Source organism: Lissotriton helveticus, chromosome 4_1, assembly GCF_964261635.1.
Source record: "Lissotriton helveticus chromosome 4_1, aLisHel1.1, whole genome shotgun sequence".
Classification (NCBI taxonomy): Eukaryota; Metazoa; Chordata; class Amphibia; order Caudata; family Salamandridae; genus Lissotriton; species Lissotriton helveticus.
The window spans coordinates 1,306,275,841-1,306,298,374 of record NC_136063.1 but is presented as its reverse complement, the minus strand read 5'-3'; the positions used below and the strand labels follow the sequence as shown (position 1 = coordinate 1,306,298,374).

The window sequence follows — 22,534 nt, the reverse complement described above, 5'->3', positions numbered from 1 at the left end:
ACTGGCTGATCACTCAGCTGGGGCAGGGTCGTGTAATCACCCCTTGCTTAGGTATAGTATTCCTATATCTACCCTTAAATATAGACACACAGCAACCTATAAGTCACTCCTATGGCAGGCCTTAACAATCCTGGAGGCAGAGTGCTTGGTTATTTGTGAGATGGTGCTCTAGCATGAGCTGAGCCTGTCTGCAGCTTTCGGAACCATGTCCTTATAGCAGTTCTATGATAATGCCATACCATATACTCTTAAGTGCATTATAATCCTCGCGGTTGAATGTTAACTTTGGTTTGGCTTTATCTAAACATGTCGTGTAAGGTGTCATATGCTTTGGAATACTACCCCCTTGCCAATTCTGGCGACGGGGGTAGCATTCCACCCTTCTAGAGGGAGAAGACATGTTAGTTCTGACTATCCCGGTTAAAGTTAACTAGAGCCCCAGCGTCACAAAATGGATTCTGCTGCCACAGACACAAGTCTGACCTCCTGCTGCTGGGAGTCCTTCCAGCGAGGGAGGCCTGGACAATAGGTTTCCTGCTTGGAGAGGTGCGAGCACCACCCCAGACAGGATTTTGTGTATTAGGACAGGGAGGGCTGAATAGAATGAGACATGCCTGGGGCACACTAGGTGCTCCATGCATACCCCAGTTCAAACCGGTTGCTGGGGCACTCCAGCCCCAGCTCTGGCGCGAAACTGCACAAAAGAAAGGGGGTGTAACCACCCTCCTTCCTGGTCCCACCCATAGGAAGGACCTAGTGAGTAAACCAGCCCCCTTTCGTTGTATAAAGGTAGGAGCTGACCCAGGAGACTTAAGATTAATCCTGGAATCGAACTGAAGACGAAACTCTGGACCCTTTGACATTCAACTGAAGCTGAAGACTGAAGAATCTCCCTTGTGGCCAAGGAGTGACCACCCTGGGCAACCAGGCACCATCCAGCAACTCAACGGCTTGCTTTGTTCCCGTTCCCGCTGGAACCCGAGCACAGAGCCTGACGAGACCTCGACTCCCGGACTCCTCTGACCCCACTGCACGACTCCAGCACAGCTGAGCTTCGTGGAAGGCGTCGGAATTCGTGGAAGCAGGCAACTTGGAAAGTGTTCAACTTGCTAACAGCGCAGCTCCTGAGGCATCCTCAAAGCTGTGCCCTGGGGACTGAGACACCCCGACACCGAGCTCCACCTGCACCAAAGACCAGCCCTCCACACTCCACGAGATCTGCGTGGGGCCCTTCTGCTTGTGTTCTGCTCGAAGCGTTGTCTGGTTGCTGGCCCGTTGGCTAGTAGCCCTCTGACGACGATCCTTGAGAAAATCCATCGCTGGTCTGGTTGCTCCAGACTGGCCCTTGCTTCCTGCAAAGGTGAAGTACCTCAGACCTTCCTGGTCTGCACCAGAAGCCTTTTGTGTGTCCTGCGTGGGTTGCCTTTGCTTAGGCTTGTTGGCTCCGATCTTGAAGCCGACCCCTCCAAGAACCTTCGTGGGACAGCTCCTCTCCAGCACCTGGTCGTCCTCGATGCCTCCTGGTTCGCGTGGCTGCAACGACAAGCTTCACAACAGCACCTGATTGCTCCTCGACGACATCTGGTTCCTTCCTGTTTCCACCCGATCACTGGCTAGTGACCTAGACTCTGTCCCCTCTGCTTTCAGGTCTTCTTTAACTCCGATCCACCCGGACATCTTCCTCCTGGTCGCCTGCAGCATCTTCTTCCAAGGCTCCATAGGAAACGACGAGAAAACCCGACACACTTTGACACCTATGCACCCGCAGCCCGTGGGTGAGGTAACGAGAGTACTTTGGTGCTCCTGTAGGGATTGACTATCCTAGTGTCCAGTTTTGCTAGTTTTGTAATCCTAGTTAGTCCGGAAGTGTCCTAAAACTTCATTACTTACCTTTTTACGTTCCTATTGACTTTCTATTGACTCTCGCGTGGGAGTACTGACTCTGCACGCGCTGCCTGTGGGCCGCCTACTCCTAACCTAAGGGTCAGATAGTGTAGCCCCATTGATCCTCTAGGCCCTAGGCCTTTCCCTTTCCAAAGTTGTGGGTCTTATACCACTTACTTAGTATATGGTTTTACGCGCCCCTAGGGCCTAACTAAATTGTGCTATTTAAAGTATTTCTGAGTATAACTTGTTATGTGCTTATGCCTCTGATCTCATAAAGAGTTCAGAGGAGTGTGTTAGTGAATAAATACATATATATATATATTATATATATCCTGTGTGGTGTCCTTTCATTTGATATTCAAGGGGTTACATATGGTAAAACAGCTGGCTTTACACGCCCTCAAGTGTCTTTTAGCCTAAGACTGTTCTGTTCACGCTACCTCTAGGATAGCTGGTCTATAAGGTTGACTTACAACCATCACCATGAGGGTTGTTTGGACTGGTGCAAGGTGTTCACTAGAATAGTGAACATCATATACCAGGCCAACTTCTCACACCCATCTGCTGACATATTTTGAACCAGACATTTCACCTACTGCGAGCAGGGGAAATATCTGGATCAAAACTCTTGAGCTGTAACATTCCTCTGTATTAGTCACATCTCTTGTAATCCTTTTGGGGACGATGTATGCTGTTACTGGCTCTTTTTTGACTAACAGGCCATTTATGAGTGTCTTAATAATGATGACGACTGATGTTTTGCATTTGATTATTTTACATCAATTGTTTATTTGTAAAGCACTTATATCAACAGTTAATATCTTGGTGTTTGTTACTGAATTATTAAGTTTATAATATGATTTTTTTGCTTTGCTTGCTGATGGCTTAGAAACTTAGAATGCATCCCCATGGTCTGTTTTTTTCCCTTTCTTAAGGTCTCATACCGGTGAAAAACCTTTTCTTTGCTCTCAGTGTGGAAAGGGCTTTGTGTCCACTGGCGTGCTGAAAGCTCACATTAGGACGCATACTGGATTAAAAGCACATACGTGCCTTGTATGTAATGCTTGTTTTACAACCAGTGGTAGTCTAAGGCGTCACATGCACATCCATACTGATCTAAGGCCCTATATGTGTCCATATTGCCAAAAGACTTTCAAAACTTCATTAAATTGCAAGAAGCATATGGCGATACATCGGTAAGTTGAACTGTATTTTCTTGTCTGTCACTGAATTACATGCTCTGACAATGTAGTGACTGTTTGGTACATGAAATGTTTGGTAATTGACAGTGAGGTGATTCGCAGCAGACTTTTAACTGCTTTGTTGTTATAATATTGAGTACCCTGGAAGTAAGTCTTAATAAAGAGGCATAACTTTATACATCTTTACTGTAACGTTTTACCACTATTTTCTTCAAAAGGTTTGACCGCTCTGAACTTTTGTCTCATAATATTGTTTGAGACAATATTCCGAACTAATTGGACACTACATGACACTTAAGTTGACAGCTTACTGTGTTTTTCATTTACACTTACTAGAAATATTTGTTTTTAACATTTACAGTAATGTATTGCCTATGGCACACAGTTTGTCGAATGTTTGTTCTGAACCAGTTTGAGGCTTTGTTAAAATGAATAGTTCTGACATTACTTCTGTACAGTGCGCAGACAGGTTAGACTTCACTAGAACCAGTTAACACCAGTTAATTTAAATTTCGAGATTTTGTTTAAGGGTAGCTTCCAACACAAAAATAGGCTTGCCAACATCTGATTTTTTTTGTCCTGGCGGTGAGCTTTTGTTAAAAATCCTAAGGTTCATCAGAAGAGTTTGTTCTCCTATAGGTGATGCAGAACACAGTGTGCTTGCTTCAGCTAAAGTGAACTACTTCATAGAGTCAGGGGTGTGTTGGGGAGGACATATTCTTTGCACATCCTACCCTCTCTTTTGTTGTTTTTTGCCTGCCTCTAACAGATTTATAAGCCCCTGACTGGCAAATTAATTCCTTTGTTATTGATATTACCTCCTTCAAATTCCTTACTTGAACCCCTTTCCATTTACCAAACTGGATACAGAAATGTTTCTTTAGTGAGCCTTAGTCATGGATGTCTGATGGCTCAGTTCAAGGTTAGTAACAGTGCCATGCCTTTCTGTCTTCTCCCATCACCTTTCCACATTGCCCCACACAAACATCTTGATGACTAAAATGTCTGCGCTCTCTGAACAGAAGTGGTGAAACAAGACCCACTATTAAATGAAAGGTAGAGGATATACCTCAAAATGCTTCTGACTCCACAAGAGGTCTGTGGCATTTAGGGATAGACGGTTTACTTTAACCTATAATTTCTGAACAAATTTCTGGAGAAAAGAAAACAATTGGTGTACAGGAGCAAGATTGGGCAGTGTACCTGGACATCCGTGACAATTACTTCAATTTTGCTTTAACTCACTTTCTCATGCATTTCCTCTTTGCTTAGATCTGAAATAGGGGATAAAGACTACTAGTTCAGGGTTCTACACAATAGATTTGCCTCGATCCAAATGTACCCAGAGAGTAAAGTCTCTGGTCAGTGTTCAGCTTAGGAGAGCGGCAGTTTTAGTCTACATTTTCTTAGAACACTGGCTTAGCAGGGGATTGTCCCCACATTACTGCGTTGCAGTCTAGAGTCTGCAACCACTCCTAAATTGGAAGAAGCTGTGTCTGATCCCACCTCAGAGCATCCAGTACATTAGGATGAGTTTCTTTATCTGACTCTTATACTTTCTCCCTCCTTCATAAATGTTCCAAAATATTCAATTATGGTTACTCTGTTTCAGAAAGATTCTGTCCTTTCAGCAAGATTCTTTCAGATATTTTAGGGTCTTCCTGAATCTGGCCTATTCAAAAGTGGGAAGTGTTTATTCTTCGTATAGCTTGCCCATTTACACTCAGCTGCCCTCTAACCACCACACTGCCCTAACTTCTCTATAAAATTTGCACAACTTCTCTAGGCTCCATGGTGTTGCCTGATCTGCCAAAGCAGTGGATTTCACAATGTGTCTGTAACCCTCTGCCAAACTTGTCACATTTAGGATCTATCATATGAATGTAGAAGTATTATCAAGCACGTAGGATGCATTGATTTGGGTCCAGCAGATACATCAACAGGTCATCTGCATATAATGATTTGTATTATTTTCCTCACTGGACTATCCCTCTTTTTCATCTCCTTCTTAACCGGCATGCTGTAAGTTCGGTCACTAATTCAAATATGAGTGGCTACAATGGCAGCTCTTTTGTGTGCCACACCTCGGAGTTTATTTATCTGATGTAACTCAATGTAAATATGTCTGCTTAATTCAGAAGGTCTACTAAGGAAGCAGCCCATACTTTTTGCTGAGATGCAGTAAATACTCAATTTCCACATGCTTCAACTCCTCAGTCTACCTAAATGATCAGGTGTTGTCCACAGTAAACGCTATGCAATAATTTCTTCTCTGGGGGTAACTCTATTGTAACCTGTCTCCTTAATGGATGCTCTGGTTCAAGTGAGGAATCGGAGTGAGCTAAATCCCATCAAAAACAGTTTTTGTATTGTTTTCCAATGAATATCGTGGCTGCTGCAGATTCTTTCTATCTTTCTGCCTCCAGACAAATTTGATCTAAATGTTAATTTGGGTTTGTTCATTGTTCTTTTTTTCTGCACCCTTGGTCTTCAAGGTTGATTCAAATATTGATAGAACTGCCTAAATCAGTGCAGATGGTCGCGTAGTAGAACATCTCTTTCAGAAGCGTTTCTAGCACTCTTTCTGACTCTGAATAGTATCATTTGGTTTAGTGCTCAGGAGTGTGGAAGAAAGCATTCTGCAGCCAGTCTGGTGCTTGGGAAAGAGATAACATAATGATTCTGATGGAGCTATACTTCCAATACATAGAATGTTACTGAAGTGTTAATTGATGCATCATTATAGCATCTACGGAATGCTGCGAGACTGCAGTTGGGAAAACATCAATTTAATGGATAGAAAAATTCAATGTCTCATTTGATATGGTGATTTGTTGGATATGCCAATCTTCATTTAGTTCTTTAGATGATCTGACATTGTGTTTTAAATTGATTCAGTATTGAGTAAAATATAAACTACTTCTGTTCCGTAATAGAAAATGCCAATTGCAGGTGTAGCAAAACAGTAGCTTTTAGTTGTTTTGCGCTATTTATTCTCATTTGTGCACTTAGATCTCTGTGCTATAATTTATTGGCAGTTCTTCATTATGGGATGTCTGCAACTTTCCTTTACAGACCTGAGCTTGTTGACCAACTCCAAAATAGCCAACAGTCTTCCTCAATGAATGAGTCAACAATAGATGCACACAGCATCCAGGTTTCAGATCAAATGCAAGTAGAGATTGAGAGTGATGGTCTCCCTCAAGCTGAAGATGTAACACCAGAGGCAGAGGTTATTTTACAGTTGGAACCACATCACATTGTGGGTACTGAAGATTCTGAACTAGGACATGTACTAACAGAACATCCCCTGCAAGAAGATGAAGGTAGATATATATTCATTTAATGAGGATGAAGCACAATGGTAAAATAATTGTTTGCTTTATCTAGTTTTATGGGTAGAGGAAAAGTCGGCACACATGTTTTGCACACTATCTCTTTGTAAACTAATGTAATTAAAACTATTCAATTGTTTTTAATCTGTAAAACTGGGGACTGAATTAGCTCAATAACGACTTGTAAATGCATTAATAGGAATAATATGTTTCTAATTAAGTTGTTTAGAATTGTGGTATAAAGCTGTTTTCTGATGTATAATTCTAACTGCAGTTTCCTCACCCTTGGAATGAGGTAGGGTTTCGACTATGGCCCCTTTGCCGAGAAGGGTCTGGATCTCCTGGTCCGCCAGAGCGGCGTCTGCCTCGCAAAAGCCAAGAGGACGGGGAGTAACGGCCTGCAAAGGAGTGCCTAGGAATTCTATATGAAATCCCCTTACAGTCTGCAGAACCCAAGCATCCCCCGTGACAGAAGTCCATATTGGGAAAAAATGAGCCTGACGGCCCCCCACTTTTAGATGGGAAGAAGGGAGAACACTCACCGGAAGAATTGGCTCCGCCACCTCCTCTGCCACCTCTGCCTTTGCCTCGGCGTCCGCGGGTGGGATAGAAATTTCCGAAGCGGGCTTGATCCTGATATTGTCCTTGATTGGAGACTTGCCCTCTGCTCTGATTTGGACGGCCGGACAAGCCGCCCCTACCTCGTCCGGCCCATCGGAAAACCCAGGGGCGAAACACCTTGCGAATGGAAGACTGGGCCCTCTCCAGGGAAGTGAAGGTGTTACCAAACCTCCCCAGCTCCTTAATAAAGGGTTCCCTGAGCAACTGGGCCTGCCTCATTATCCGCCAGGTCCCCCAGTTTGGGGTCGACCTTGATGAGAAGGGACCTGTGGCGTTCAGTGTAAATCGCACAGTTGGCTTTCCTGAGGAACACCACTGCACGTTGGGCCCATGAAGAGAGATGATCTGGGGAAATGAGGGAGCATGAGACCTTTGCTCCTTCCGCCATATCCAGAATCTTGGTAGCGGGCCCCAAGACATCTAACAACTTATCCTGACAGGCGCGCCAGGACCTGTCCATGCCTTTTTTGGGGTCTTTAACAAACTTTTGGAGGAAAGTAGCCATTCTGGGGTCAATCTCTGGAGTGGCGGCTACCTTCCCCTCCAAGGAAGGGCGCGGACACTCTGCCCTAAGGCAGTTACAGGTTGCTGGTTCGAACGGGCGGCGGATTCTGCTGGCTCCGTATTGGGCGACTTTCTCCGAAGGTGACCAGTCAGAAGAGCATGGATGTAGGACATCATCCGGGTCCAGCATATCTGCGCACAAGTTGGTCTCAGAAGCGGTTGATACCGACTTGGAAGGGAGCAATGATTGGGACTGTTCCGGAGAGGCGTCATCGTCCCCTTGGTCCGCAGGATCCCCATCAGCCGAAGTAGAGGGAAGTGCAGGAGGGGTCGCAGGGGAACCTGCTGGAGGCACACAACTGGCTAGAAAAGCCCGCTTAAGGTGAGAGAAGGCATCTGAGTCCGCTCCAGCCTCCCTAGCTCGCTTAGGTGGTGGTTTTAGCGAGTCAGAGGCAGGGCAATTAGGAGCAGGGCCAGTAATAGAGGCCTGCGCAGCTCTGGTCAGCCGTTCGCAAGCTTGGCCGATTTTGCCGGACAGCCGTTCTTCAAGGGGTTTCGTGGCCTGCTCCACTGCCTTGTGGATGGATTCATCCACCGCATCATAAAACTCATCACTCCAGGGAAGCGCCGCTAGGGGGTCCTCTTCCTACTGGTCATCTTGATAGGCGTCATCCTGGTAGGCTGCCATTTTTGGGTAGGTATATGACAGTTGTCAGAAGGGATATAAACAATGAGGAAGTAAGCCTCAACTAGAGGGGGGCTGGGTGTCAGCCATGATAGGGGCAGACAGTGTCTGCAATAGAAGGCCCGAAAGCCAAGGACCCTAACATCCCCGGTGCAAACTGTCAATGGGCAGTCTGCCAACTGGGTCCCTGCAGTGTAACCTGCAATACAGACCCCGAAATCAGAGCGTCACCGGCCTAAAAATACGGACCCCCAAAGAAAGAAATCCTATAATGCTGCCTAATGGCAGTAAAGGAAGAAATCCAATAGCGCTGCCTAATGGCATGTACTGACCCGGGAAATCGGGCTTTCAAGGGGGCAAAATAATAGAAATGAAATTTGCCTAACGGCAATAGCACCGACCCTTGTCAGGGGTGTATAAGGTAGACAAGGACAGGCTCCCCCGGCGAAGCAGTGCTGAGATCCAACGCAATTTCAGGAATGCGCGGAATCTCAAGCGCGCCAGAGATATGCCGCTAGGCGCCCTCTGGCGGCGTCCAACAGACACCACAAGCCGGCACCGATACACGGCCGCTAGGGAGCTACCGACTCCCACAGCCAAAGCGGAGCGCTGAGTAGCGGCGGCCCGCTAAATAAAGAATCTGCTGTAGAGAGAACAAGCATTGGCATAGCCAATAGGTCTCGCTTTTGGGACCTTATAAGTATTTAGTTACAAGGATATTGTGCTGCAAAACAAAATAATTATAAGGTCCCACAAGCGAGACCTATTGGCTATGCCAATGCTTGTTTTAATTTGCAAGAGTTTATCATATTTTATGTGGTTTGTGTTGTACAGTGTGCATGCGGCTTGTGCAGGGGCTCTTAGACTTCGGCCAGACCCTCATCATGGCATTTGCTGGTAATCTGTTGTTCACTGGGGTGAAGAAAGCCGAGTTCCATGCACGAGACCTTGTGTAGACCTTTATTAAGTCTGTTGAAGAGCGCAGCAGTACTTACTTCATGCTGCAAACACGAGGGCAGCAACTCAACGTTAGGGCAGATACGTACGCCTTGGCCGGACAGGTTTTTAGCAATGCATCTGAGGTGAAACAGCATGGAGGGGATGTGTGGTTGCGCGAAGAAATCAGGGGCCCAATTTGAAGTGTGTGTTGTAATTATGAAAGCGGGCGCGTGTTAAACATATAGCACAGCGCCCATGTACGTCAAAGCTATGTGCAGCAGCCTATGAAGCGACTGCTGTGGCTAGTCATTACGAGCTGCTCTCGAAGAAGGCTTTGGAACAGATGGTAATTTAAGTAAAAAAAAAAAAAGACTTTGATGCAGCAGGGGGCGGAGAGCAGGGGGTCGGAACGGGAAGAGCTGCTGGCGTGGGAGGGTGATTGATGGGCGGGGCAGCGCTGGGGAAGCCTGGGATGCCTTTGATGTGGGGAGGGAGGAGAGCCTTGTGCAGGAGAAATGAACAGATGTCCGTGAGGTGTGGGAGGAGTGCCTGATGCGCGTGCTTGTGTTTCACGTGAACTGAAAGAAAATGCCGGCTGAAAGCCCTTTGGTTTGACGAGGATTTTGCCGACTTGAATTCTCGTTTCTCAATGCGCTTGCGCGCATTTAAAGTCACGAGACCTAAAAACGGCAAACATAAGCAGGAATGCACAATACGGGCGACGCGTGTCAAAAGAAATGGCACGCGCGCCCGATTTCACCGCTCCATGAGGGAAACTGCAACTGTCAGAAACAAATTTCAGCAGACAGTGTCAAAGCCCAAGCAATACAAGATAACACCGGCAATAACAGCACGAATAGGCTCGTGGAGCAATAAAAGGCAATACACGCATTTAAGAACAAAGGCAATGCACAATAGAAAAAACAGACTTATCTTGGCTGCTAGCAGCGAAGAAGAGGATTCATGGATGGGGACAGAGGACTGTCGGGACCCTGGGGACCTCTGGTTGGTGCATTGGATGGGACACTCTGCCTGCGAGCACTCTTTTGCTGTGGTGTTTGTTCCTTTTGACATTCCCTTTAGTTCATGGGAGTGGTGGTTTGTTGTGCTTTGAATGGCTGCTTTGTGGTAGGCGAAGGGGGATCAGCATAATCCCCGCCTCCGGTCGTGAAATAGAATCTGTGATTTGCTACTCTTGTTAATCACATTTCAATAATTTTGACAAATCTATTCTGCTCTGGAAGGACTGAGTTCTCTTTTCGCCCTTCGTGAAAATTGTAAATCAATTAACATTTTGACTTCCCATATAATGGGGGGAAAAGTCCCCACAGCGATTGGGAGGGCACATCAAGAGTAGTCTCCACAGCAGAGGTACTTTTGGGCCGAAGAGGTGTGAAAAATTCTTGTAACAGACCAGAAACAACCTGATTCAAGAGTCAAAACGTGTTCCAGCATTTTAAGTAGTGGATTTGCCTGCCATTTCTGAAAACACAAATTATTGAGGTGGAATGTAGAATATGTGGGGAGGATCATTATGGATGGAGAGTGTCCGTTAGGGATGTCAGATGAAGCCAATATGGTCTCACTTGTAGTCATGCCGTCACCGCTCCTTATGTGAAGTTCTTCCTGAATGAAGATCCTGACTCTCGTTTACATGTGTGGGTCTTTCCGATCCAATAGAGGCGACGAGGATGGGATGGAGTAGTGCTGGTGGTTTTGTGATAAATGATGCTTAGTTTGGAGGTTTCATTTATCTGCTTTCTTTTTGACATGCCAATGATCTGCTGGGGCATATTGCAGATTCCTCATATTTCCTGGAAGTCTGCTTGATTCTGGGATGTGCAACTTCATGGGCTTTGCTTACGACTGTCAGTGGTTGGCATCATTGGGTGGCCATACTTGATGTTGCCGTTACCAGTTGGGCTGTGTGGGTGCCAGTCCAGCTTTTCTTTTTTGTACGTAATCTGGTGGCCATAGCTGGACGCAATTGGATTATCCAGTCCAGTCATTGTGTTACGTCATTGGTGGCCATATTGGATGCAGTTGACATTTACTGGTCCAGTCATTGGGTGTCGTCATCCGGTGGCCATTTTGAGGCCCGATTTAACGCTTGAGCGGACGCGCATAAGGCCGTAGACACCCTGGCGTCACACCGGACATTTTGTACGTTTTCCCATTGTGTGAGCGCAGCCCGATTGGAATGTAGAGATTCCAATTATTAAGGGAATTGAAGCTTCAGTGATTTGCAGACCTAAAATTGTTGCTGGTCCTTCGAAGATTAGCACACCTACGTTGTAGTAAGTTTGAATTCGATTACTTTTGGTAATGGGCACACCTATGTTAAGGTAATACAATTGAATAGTGCAAGAGGTAATTTCCTCATGATGATTGGCATACCTATGTACAGTACAAGTGACAGTTGCACATGTATGTGGTGATTACCTCACAGTGATTAGCACAACTATATAAAGTACAACTAATGGCAATTGCACATTTTGTATATGATCACTTATAGGGTGATTGTCTCACGTAGTTTGTTGTGTGATATGCCTATGTTTTGCATTGGGGGCTGGGGGAGGTAGCAACGACTAATGATATCTTTTGGGGTACTAGAAGTTCTGTATACAGATTTCTGTGGTTTCATAAACTTAGTATTGTGAAATGTTCAAATCTTGCAGTATGGCAAGTATTCAACTTCCTCCTTTTTTCTTGGCGGAACCTGGAGAACCTCCTATACAATGGGATTAATGGCTTGATATGTTTGATGCGTATGTGGTTGTATTGGAGGATGGCGAATGTTTGCCTGAAAGACTTTTATTACTAAATTATAGGTTGGGTGCCATAGGGCTGAGCGGATATATGAATTTACCCCCTTTGGAAAATACTAATAATATGGATGTGTATCATATTGTGATAAAACAAATGCAAGAAAAATACGGCAAGAAAATAAATGTCATGGAACGTTTTTAAATGTTATTCACTGGCACGGAAGGGGGATAAAACAGTTGACTAGTTGGTTGCTGCTTTAAGAAGGGTTGGCGGCAACGTGTGACTTAAAACACATCATATAATCCGGTGTTGAGAGATCAAATGCTTATGAAAACTAATCTGAATAAAATACAAGAGAAGTTGTGGTTTTCTGTGGAGATGTCTTTGAAGGCAGCAGTAGATTTAGCTAGAAGCATAGAAGTGTCGCAAAAAAGTATACAAGTTTTTTTTAAAGGAGTGGGAATGCTAGCACTGTATCTGCATTTGGTAACCGGAAGAATATTAAAAGTAAAGGAAAAACTTTAGAAACCAAAGTAATGAAACGTTACACAAACCTAGCAAGGAGTTGTTACACTTTAGGTGTAGCTCGAGTAGCCATTTAGCAAATTCTGAAGTGTTGGGCGTAAACAAAGTATGCAGGACATGCAAAAAGAAAGGTCATTTTAGCAGGGTGTGTAAAAGTATGAGTAAGAAAGTAAATCAGATTTTGAAAGATGTTGAGGAAACAAATTTGCAGGGTGTGGTGTTTTAAAAAAATATATAATGTTATTAATTTTGGTTTGACACAGTATAACATAGTATTACATTATTGCAGGGTGTGGTGTTAAGTGTATAGGATAACCAAAAATGTGAGGGCAAGAAAACCATTAAATTGGTTAGTTGTACTATTAGTATCGATTGTATACCAATTGAAACTATGGTAGATTTTATGCCTGGTACGCAATCATGAGTTAGAACATGTTTGCGATATTATGTAGGTGGAGAGTTATGAGCCTGATGCTAACCCTGGTAGTTAGCCAGGCCATAAAATTCCTACGCAGGGATTTATTTAGGTAGATCTAGAATTTAGTGCCCAATGTCATTATAGCAAGGTTTATGTGGCTATCGAAGGGGCCAGGGTTTTGAGTTGGCCTCACAAAATGAAACTAGGTATGAAAATTGATCCTTGCGCTAGTCCGCAGTGTGTGCTGACCTGTGCATACTGTTGCAAAGGTTTAAAAAAGGTTATGCGAAATATGCAGAATTGAAGAGCGAGTTTCCCAATGTATTCAGTGATCGGTTGGGGAAAATGAAGGGCTTCGAACACAAAATTGAGTTGTGTGAAATTTCATACCACTTAGACAAAGATTGAGGAAAGTGCCTTTGAACTATAGAGATAAATTCGAGGAAATGTTGCGAGATTGATGAGAAACAAATTGTAGAACCTGTTGAGTTGATTGGCGTTCGCCAGTGGTAATTGCTTTAAAATAAAGTGGAGAATTAACTGTTGATTAAAGGAGCTTAAATGAAGCCATTCGAATGGCTACCTTCCCTCTAACTAATTTGCAAGAATTGATGTAATCAATTTGTGCTGCAACTACTTTTTCATCGATAGAGTTAGCGAGTGCATACCACCACATTGTGTTGGAGGAGGAATCCAAGCGCTGCTCAGCCTTCATAACCCCTGAAGGAATGTTTCAGTACAAAAGGATGCCTTTTGTTTTTCAGAGAGAAATCACCAGAATTTTATTGGGATTAAAAGGGGCTAAGGTATTCCAAGATAACTTTATTTACGGTAAAGATAAAATGGAACACGATTACATCTTGAAACGGGTCTTGGTGGTACTCAAGAGGGAACAATTTTACAGTAAAGGAGAAATCTCTCGTTGGGAAACTGCAAGTGGAATATTTAGACCCTGAAATTTCTAAGGAGAGAATTCAGATTAAAGTCGGCCACATTTACACAACTATTAAAGCACCGGAAAATAAGGAACTGATGTCATTTTTGGAGCTATAATAGGGATCTGTGCACACGTCTTCTTATTGCTGTGTTAAATACTACTTGCAAAGAACAGCAAGTACAATTAATAAGTGCAGAGGTAGCCTTGATTGATGTATTTCTTCAATTCAGGTTTATTCACAACGCCCAGCCAACACGTGTTTCGTCAGGGCACTTTGCCCACGACTTCATCAGGGCTCTACAAAATGTACAATGGTCGCAGGTTACATACATGTAATTGCACCACATACATCACTACTGACCATATTCAAACGAGGGCGCCAAGGTGACTTTCAGTGTGAGTACACACCCCCAATCCAAGAGAGAGGTTCCCAACACGTTAGCACACTCCCTAGAGGTGCCTTGTGATGTGCATGTGAAGAAAACTGAGTATTTTTTCTAAAAAGTGGAGACGTGACACACATTGTCCAACGGTAGCAAGCGTGAGTCCCCATGTGACTGTTGCATGGTCAATTGATATACATATACAATATATATTTTAGAACAATAAATATTTGTAAATATTTATAAAAAATATAACATGCGCGATTCATAAAACTTTATGGTTCTCACATGTCCACATATCGTGACAGGGTGGGAAGAGGTTACCAGGCTACCCATGCTGATAAGTGACCCATTTAGTGCTTGTGGGTGCAAGGAAACAAAGAAACAGTGAGAAAGAAAATCAACACCCTAAGGTTCTACTCAAGTAAGTGCTTCTTACCCAAACGGGCAATCTTTCCAAAACTTTTGCCAGATGGCTATGTGCTGCAAAAACAACAATACCATGAGACCGCCAATATGTACTGTATGTACTATTCTATAGTATTCAAAAGCAACACCGGTGTAATCAACCACAAATAGAGAGTATCTCACCTCTCCGCCGGTTCTAATTCCGTCCCGGCTGTTGGGTAATATGTGAAATAATGCTGAATGTAATCAGCAGTGCGTAAACTGGTCAGTACCAATTTGTTAAGGAGCACTAGGGGAAGAAGAAGTAATAGTAACCTTTAATCATGGTAGACTTGAGTGCATTGTTTGTAATCCAATCAACAATCTAAGCTGCACTCGTCACAAGCGTCTAATCTCTGCCTGGCTTATGTAACGTGACCGAGTATAGCTTGTCATTATTCATCACGAGGCACTATGCGGCTATAAATGTACAGACATTACTCAGTTACTCAACAAAACGCCTCAATAAATATCACAGTTTCAATACCAAATTCTAGTTTCATTATCCACTGCCCGCGTTCTATGTCAACAGTACTTCCTATAGCGACACATTTAGAAGTAAAGCCTTCCTGCTCTGTAAAATAACCCTCCCCCAAGGTCTAACGCAGGGAAAAGGGGGCTCTTATACGTATTCCCATATGCTGCAATCTCACTACAGTCCGTAAGTCCCATATACACGGAGAGAGTAACTTAAACTCACCAACACGTGTGTCCTCCTTCGCGGCAGCTCAAGTCTTGCTGCCTTCCAGCGCGTCCGCGTGTGTATGCGGAAATACAGCCTCCGCCTCAAGTCTCGCGTTCAAATGCTCGTGCACTCCACTAGAGCGCTAAACCAACAAGATTGAAAAACGGAAGTCATTAAGTTACGGAGCCGGAAGTGAGTATCTGCGGCTCCTGTCCTCCATTCATACATAAGGGACGTATACATCTGATGTGTTCTCCCCAAATGACAAAACTATGTCAGTGCTCCATTGTTGTCCAATCAGTTCATAACACACCCTCTTTTCAAAACCGAAACAATATCCATATCACGTTAAGACTAGGAGAGAAAGCGAGCCAAAAGTGTCAATAGTCGAGTGAACCTTAACTGACAATTCAGATCTTTGGAAGTCAAGAAAGACAGATTTGAAGAACAGTAGTTATGAATAATTGTTAAGTAACCTTTGGGGTTTACCGCACATATGGTCCCATATATGTGGTTAGGTCACTTATGTAAAATACCACGACTGAAAGTGAGTGACACAAGCATACAGAGTGACAATCTATGTATATAGATAATGCACAGGTTCTATCAACAGATATGATTACATAGTATAATTGTTCATTTCAGGCTCACTATCCAGTGAGTCCACAAAAACATCAAAGATTTACGTTACCAATATTACTAGGTGGATGTTACAAATTCCATCATACATATACTTAGATGTATTCAATTATCCATGAATCATGTATCCATCATCATTCTAAGTATCTCAGTCCCCCAGGAAATATTGTAACTCGTGATCTGAGTTCAACCCCTGATGTACTGCGTTTAAACGCATTATCCAAGTTGCTTCCGCCCTACGGAGAGACAATTCCCTGTTACCTCCCCTTTTGTGAGGCGCAATCATTTCAATACCAAAGAAATTGAATTGTTTATACGGCCCTTGCTTAACACATGTCATGGCATGTATAGCCATGGGATACCTCGGATCCCCCTGTTTCAATACCCTTGCATGTTCACTGTTCCTTGAGGCACCGTATGGTGCTGCCAACATACTGTTTCATACATTTACATGTGATTATATAGACAAACTTCGTGAGACAGTTCATGTTCTGTTTGATACAGTATCTCCTCCCATTAGGACCTTAAAATTCTGTAGTGTTCAGTGCCCATTTACAAACCCCACATGTACCACATTTATGAAAGCCCAATGTGCGTTTTAACAGCCAATTGGTGCTTTTGTCAGTGGCTGGGATCGTTGGGCAAAGTATACTTCTCAGTGAGGTACCCCTCCTGTAAGTGATCATAGGTCTATTTGAGGTGAACTCATCAAGAGATTTATCCGCCTTCAAAATGTGCCAATGTTTGTGCATCAACTTGTTTACAAGGTCTGTTGTTGGATAAAGTTTGTGACTAGCCTCACAGGCTGGTTGGATATATAACTAGAAGTTTTGTCTTTCAGTGCATCAGCACGTGTCACCCGTTGTATTCGTGTAGAGGCTGCTTCCAGAGTGCTACGTGGGTAGCCCCTGGCGGCAAACCTCTTCTTCATGGCATCTAGGTTCATTAGAAAGTCTCGATCAGTGCTACAATTACGCCTTGCCCTCGTAAATTCTCCAAAGGGGATGGCTCTGATGTGATAACCAGGGTGTGCACTTGCAGCATGAAGTACCGAGTTACATGCGGTGGATTTACGATACAGCCTACTATGTATCGCGTCATCCTGCACAAAAATCTCTGGAAATGACCACAGGTTGGAGATGTAAGTTGGGATTCTGGGACACAGTCTGTTGGGCCACCCAAGGCCGTGGGACTTTGTGTGCAGGGGTGTCTTAAGGCGTCTGGTTTCGCTTACCAGCTACGTCGCGGTCGGGGGGATCCTCCAGAAGGAGGCTACCAGGTTCACTGGGAGATTCGAGGCAAGTCAAAGATCACCAGATCTCGGGCCAGGATTGCAGGGGGACCGCCTCGTGGTGTTGGGCCACTCGGGCCGTGGGCGATGTATGAAGAGTGAAGCAGACTCGTGGATTTGGTTGGAGCCAGAGTTTGTGGGTGAACAAATCCAGTGCTCACGGGAGAAAAAGTATTTTCTTTGGAAGGCAGGGCAGGTCCTCGGGGTTCTTTAGGTTGCTCGTTGCAGGACACACCAGAGTTTCGCTTCTGCAGGTTCAAGGTGGGGACCGGCCAGTAGGACTGGGGCCAAGTCAGTAGGCGTCCTCCTCTTCTTAGCTACAGCACGACTGTTCGGTCCTTATTCTTTTCTTCTTGGTCGTTTCTTCTCTGAGGAGGCAAGGTTCTGGGGTGCCTCTAAATACTAGTTATGGGGTATTACAGGTGGGTACACCACCTGTTATGCCACTCTTCAGTGGTAGGGGGGCATATGCCTGACTCTGGTTGGCTCGGTCCCCCTCTCTGCAAGGTGGCGGGCACTGAGAGTTGTGCTTCACCTCACCTTCCCCACCTGAGGGGTGGGGTTGGCAAAGGTAGGCACACCTCCCTTCCACACTTGGTTTTCCCACCGGATCTACTGCCCAAAGTGGCTGTCAGAACCAGTGGGGACCAGTTGCTGGAAGCTCGGGAAAGCTCATAAAGGCAGCAAGCCTTTTAAGCTTCCCCTTCGTGGACCCTGCCCATCCTGGATGAGGAGGCTTGGCACCTCATCCCAGGATGTGCATTGTTTCTGACCCCCGGGAGCAGCAGGCTCTCAACCCAGGGGTCCAGACACATGTCTGGTGGTGGCAGCTGGTGAACAGCCACTAATCCTGGACACAAGTGTTAGTTCATTTTTCAGGGGGCATCTCTAAGATGCCCTCTGTGTGCATTTTTCATTAAATCTCACACAAGCATTAATGTGGATTTAATGTGCTTAGAAGTTTGATGCCAAACTTCCCAGGTTTCAGTAAAGACATTTTGGTACTGTGGAGTTCGTAATGACAAACTCCCAGCACCATATACTCTTAATGGCATTACTGCACTTACACTGTCTAAGAATTGACTTAGACACTGTAGGGGTACAGGGATCATGCACCTGTACCCTCACCACTGGTATAGTGCACCCAGCTAGAGGGGTCGCTGAACTATACCAGGGCAGTGGGTTGTAGGCATGGCACAAGGGGATGAGTGCTATATTGACTCTTCACTTTGTTCTGCATCAAAACACGCAGCCTGCAAGGAAGGAAGGGAGGGAGGGAGGGAGGGAGTGTGACTCCCTTCCTTCCTTCCTTCCTTCCTTGCAGGCTGCGTGTTTTGATGCAGAACAAAGTGAAGAGTCAACATATATATATATAAAGGTCCGGGGTCTCTAAGGGTGGCATAATAAGTGCTACAGGCCTTCTCTGGTCACAGTGCCCTTGATACCTGTGGTACCATTTACCAGGGGCTGACCTGTGGCCAGAGAGTGCTAATTGGGTTTTGTTTTCAATGCAGTTTTAGGGAAAGAACATTAGGCCCTGGGTACCTGTTTGCCAGAAGCCCAGGGCACACTCTGTCAAAGTACGTCAGCAGTTCAGCAAAAAGTGGGGGCAACCATTCAAAAAGAGGGCCCTTTCTTACACTCCTTTCTTTTTGTGCCCTTTGCCCTGAATCTCAAACACCTCTCCCACCTTTGTCCATTTTCTTGTCAAGCTAAAATGTTTCACAGTGTGCTGGGAAATGATGCCCTTACCAGAAACAACAATATTCAAAAGTGTGCAGAGAAAGCAGATGTCTGTCACAGACCCACAGGAGTTGTGTTTATGGTGCTTGTGCCTAAGGCATGACCAAGTATGATCTCATGCATCCCAAGCCAATTCTTGTCCAAGTAGAGAAACCGCCCATCCCCGAGCCCAAGAAGACATCACAGTCTAACCACGAATCCTGCTACAGGTTTGTGTGGCCTGTTTGTAGTTGTGGCCTCAAGGCTGCTCCTGTGTAAATTGTACTTCTAGGTCAAAGGTTTCTGGTAAGTCTAAATCGATCTCTAAAGATAAGCGGAAGTAGGCCAAGCGGGACGTGACCCCATTCTACTACTCAGGGTGTAGCGAGAAGTAGCATAGGCTTCATAATGAAGATTGTATTCTCCAAATGTCTCCTGTGTCTGAACCAATCTGCAGTTTATCCCAGCATGCCTTGATTTTCCCACCCCAATCTAGACCTAAATAGTGCTCAAAAGCACTTTATTCGGTTATTTAAAACCATAAAAGCATGTTAAAATTCCATTAAGTGAAAACCAGAGAATACATAATCGTTAAACGAAAATCGATTCACAATTAATATACAGTCCAGGTTAAAAATACACATGATTAGAAACATTCTCTAAAAAGTTCAAATAATATAATATAAAATGCATTTAATTAATTAATTAATTAATTAATTAATTATGTGCTTATATAGCGCTGGAATCACTCCCTAAGGGGTACCTCCGCGCTTCGACCGCTGCGAAACCCTTCCTGGCTTCCCTGAGAGATGGTCCCTTAATGGGTATCTCCAGGGTGAGACCAGGCATCCCCGGCGGTCTGGTGGGGCCGTTAGTGAAGATGAGGCAAGCTAGTGCCCAGAGTTGCCGAGTGTGATCGCTGATCAGAGTGGGCACCGAGGCGAGAGAATTATCGAGTCCGCTGACCCTGGTCCAGAAACCTGCCGCGTCGGGAATCGAACCCTGGTCCCGGGCCGTCCTCTGCTCTCGGGTCTGCCGCCTCTAACCAGTGAGCCACACTACTCCACATTTAGTAAGAGAGAAAACCATTTCACATTAAAACAAATAGTTGTCTTAAATGTTGCCATGTTCCTGATCTTTCATGCTCGCCTGGCTCCCTCTGGCATACTTTCGGGCCACATGGAGCCTCATGGGTTTCCAGTTGAACTTCCACCGGAGGCCTGCCCCTGACGGGGTGTGCGCCCTTGGGGCCTGCTACTGGACCCGTGCAGACTCTGGCACTAAGTTTTACACCGATGCCAGGGTACATGACAATTCCTCCTGTACCGGCACCAATTGATGATCTCATCAAGACATTGATTTCTGACGCTGAATCAAAGTTAGTTCGATCCAGGCTATGTCACGGTATGACATTACAAAAGTACTGCCAGATTTCAGTACAGTGCCTCTCTCCAGAACCGGTGTCAGTAGAGTATTCACACTATTTTAGGTTCTTATTCCCATCCAATGCCAGAAGCACCCTAAGTCCGTCAAGACACAGATGATAAAGTAGGGGACAGATTGCTCCTCCATCGGTATACTAATGATTAATTGTAAGTAGGTTAACAAAATGCCAGTGGGCGAGATGCATCTTCTGAAATGGAGCAAGACTCACCGTCGGGGCCACCAACAATAAGAAGACTCTTCATTTGCAAGGTGGCTAAATCACTAGAGTTGCAGATGCCCACTGTAGAGAGGAAAACAAACATATTGACAGAGATTCTTCAACCAAGGCCAGGTTCCTCTGAGATGTTGTTGCAATTTAATGAAACTCTTACTGATGCTCTTCTGGCTACATGTTCTAACCCATGCTCATGCCTGCCAGTCAGGCTGGGGGACAGAGACCAGCCCCTGGCTACCTGGACATCCTAAGTACTCTACACCGGAGAGCCATATTGTTCAATCCTCGACCAGTAAGATGAATTCAAGTTTCTTTCTAGCCAATCCGCTGGATAGGATATCGAAAAGAGTTGATGGTTTTGAAATGAGATTGTTTTATTCAGTCAGTCAAATAAACAGATCTATTAAACCTTTTTTTTCTTAAATCCTCTTTGTGATTTTGAGGTTACAACAGATGAAGAACATAAATAAGCACATTGTGCTGCGCAAACTTCTTGTGTGGCAAAGGTCAAGGTTATTGGCATCATGGGCACAACTTCCAATGCATGCGGACGCCAGGAGCAGGGCCCCTTCGGTTGGACCCTCTCTCTCTCCCCCTCTTCCCTCTCTCTCTCTCTCTCCCCCCTCTTCTCTCTCTCAACTCATATCAGTGTTAGGATGAATTCTCTGTTGTGTGCACTGGGGCAGTGTCTGACTATGTGACCTGCTTGTCCCATTCTCCCCAGTCTATTATCCCCTCCAGTATTCCAACCCACAGCAGGTAAACTTCCTCTACCTTTTCATCTGTCCTCACTTCGCGTATAAACTGTTCTTCCGCAAGCACACATTTGTCCATATATCTATTAACCTCTTTTATGCGGTGAACGAACCATTCACAGCAAACTTCATAAAGCATATTTAAGAGAATGTAGGAAAGAGAAACTCAAATTGTGGTCACTTGATGTACTTTCATGCTCCACTAAAATCACCCAGGAAGAAACTCTTCAAATCATTAAATTATACCCCGACAAAAGGGAGAATCCTCAACAGGCACCCACCAAATTTATTCTCACTTTGGCTAAGTTGACCAGGAATTTTTTCCTATTTGACTGTGATTACTACCTCCAAATCAAGGGAGCATCGATGGGCTGTCCCTTCACACCGAAGATGACCACACTTCATATGGCAGAAAGTAAGGAACTTTTCATCTACCAGAACACATTGTTTATCAATACCGAACCCCTTGGCACTGATACATAGACAATAACAACAGACAAATAAACGGAGGGTCCTAGGGAATATTTACCGACCACACAGTTACAGCCCCCTTAACCAAATATACAATACAAAAAAGAGTAACTATGGGTCAACTATGTGTCAGAATGTGTCTGGATGACTGGAGTGTGTGCTTTGGAGAGGTTAGAAAAGCACACAACAAGATATCGCTCTGTATGGGAAGATATCCATCAGTTACTCGCCCTTTGCCGCCCTTTCATCATTTGAACCACTTCCCAAAGTGGAGAATCTTAGTTGTTGCCACCTTCTGTGGGAAAGGCTGTTGTGATGAGGTTTAAAGGCTTAAAGGGAAGTGCTGTGTGGTAACTGAGGAGCAGTGCAAAACAAGAGATGTGAATACCAAGAAGGAAAAAATGTGCTCTATGATAAAATTGAATAATGAACGCATAATAACTTTATTCTGGTGCCGTTCATTTCCAAAACTAAAAACAATTCAGTGCAAAGTTGTCAGTGATTAACCCTAATAGTCACTGACCCGATGTGATAGTCGACATGTTTCTGCGGTAGTTTAAAGATCAATAAGTATCTCCCGCTTCTTCAGGACCTATAACAATTGCTACTGCTCGGCGATGTAGTATAAAACAAGGGATTTTTTTATACAGATATCACCT

At 44.7% G+C, this 22,534-nt stretch overlaps 1 protein-coding gene across 5 annotated transcripts in view; it reads left to right on the top strand.

Annotated features, from left to right (window-relative positions):
• Positions 1–22,534, top strand: part of ZNF236 (zinc finger protein 236) — a 1,196,152-nt gene that overhangs the window by 476,585 nt on the left and 697,033 nt on the right. For all 5 annotated transcript variants that reach the window (XM_078687874.1, XM_078687872.1, XM_078687873.1 and 2 more), the window contains exons 13-14: positions 2,823–3,083; positions 6,165–6,415. In XM_078687874.1, coding sequence (XP_078544000.1) covers positions 2,823–3,083; positions 6,165–6,415 — 512 coding nt within the window. The remainder of the gene's footprint in view (positions 1–2,822; positions 3,084–6,164; positions 6,416–22,534) is intronic.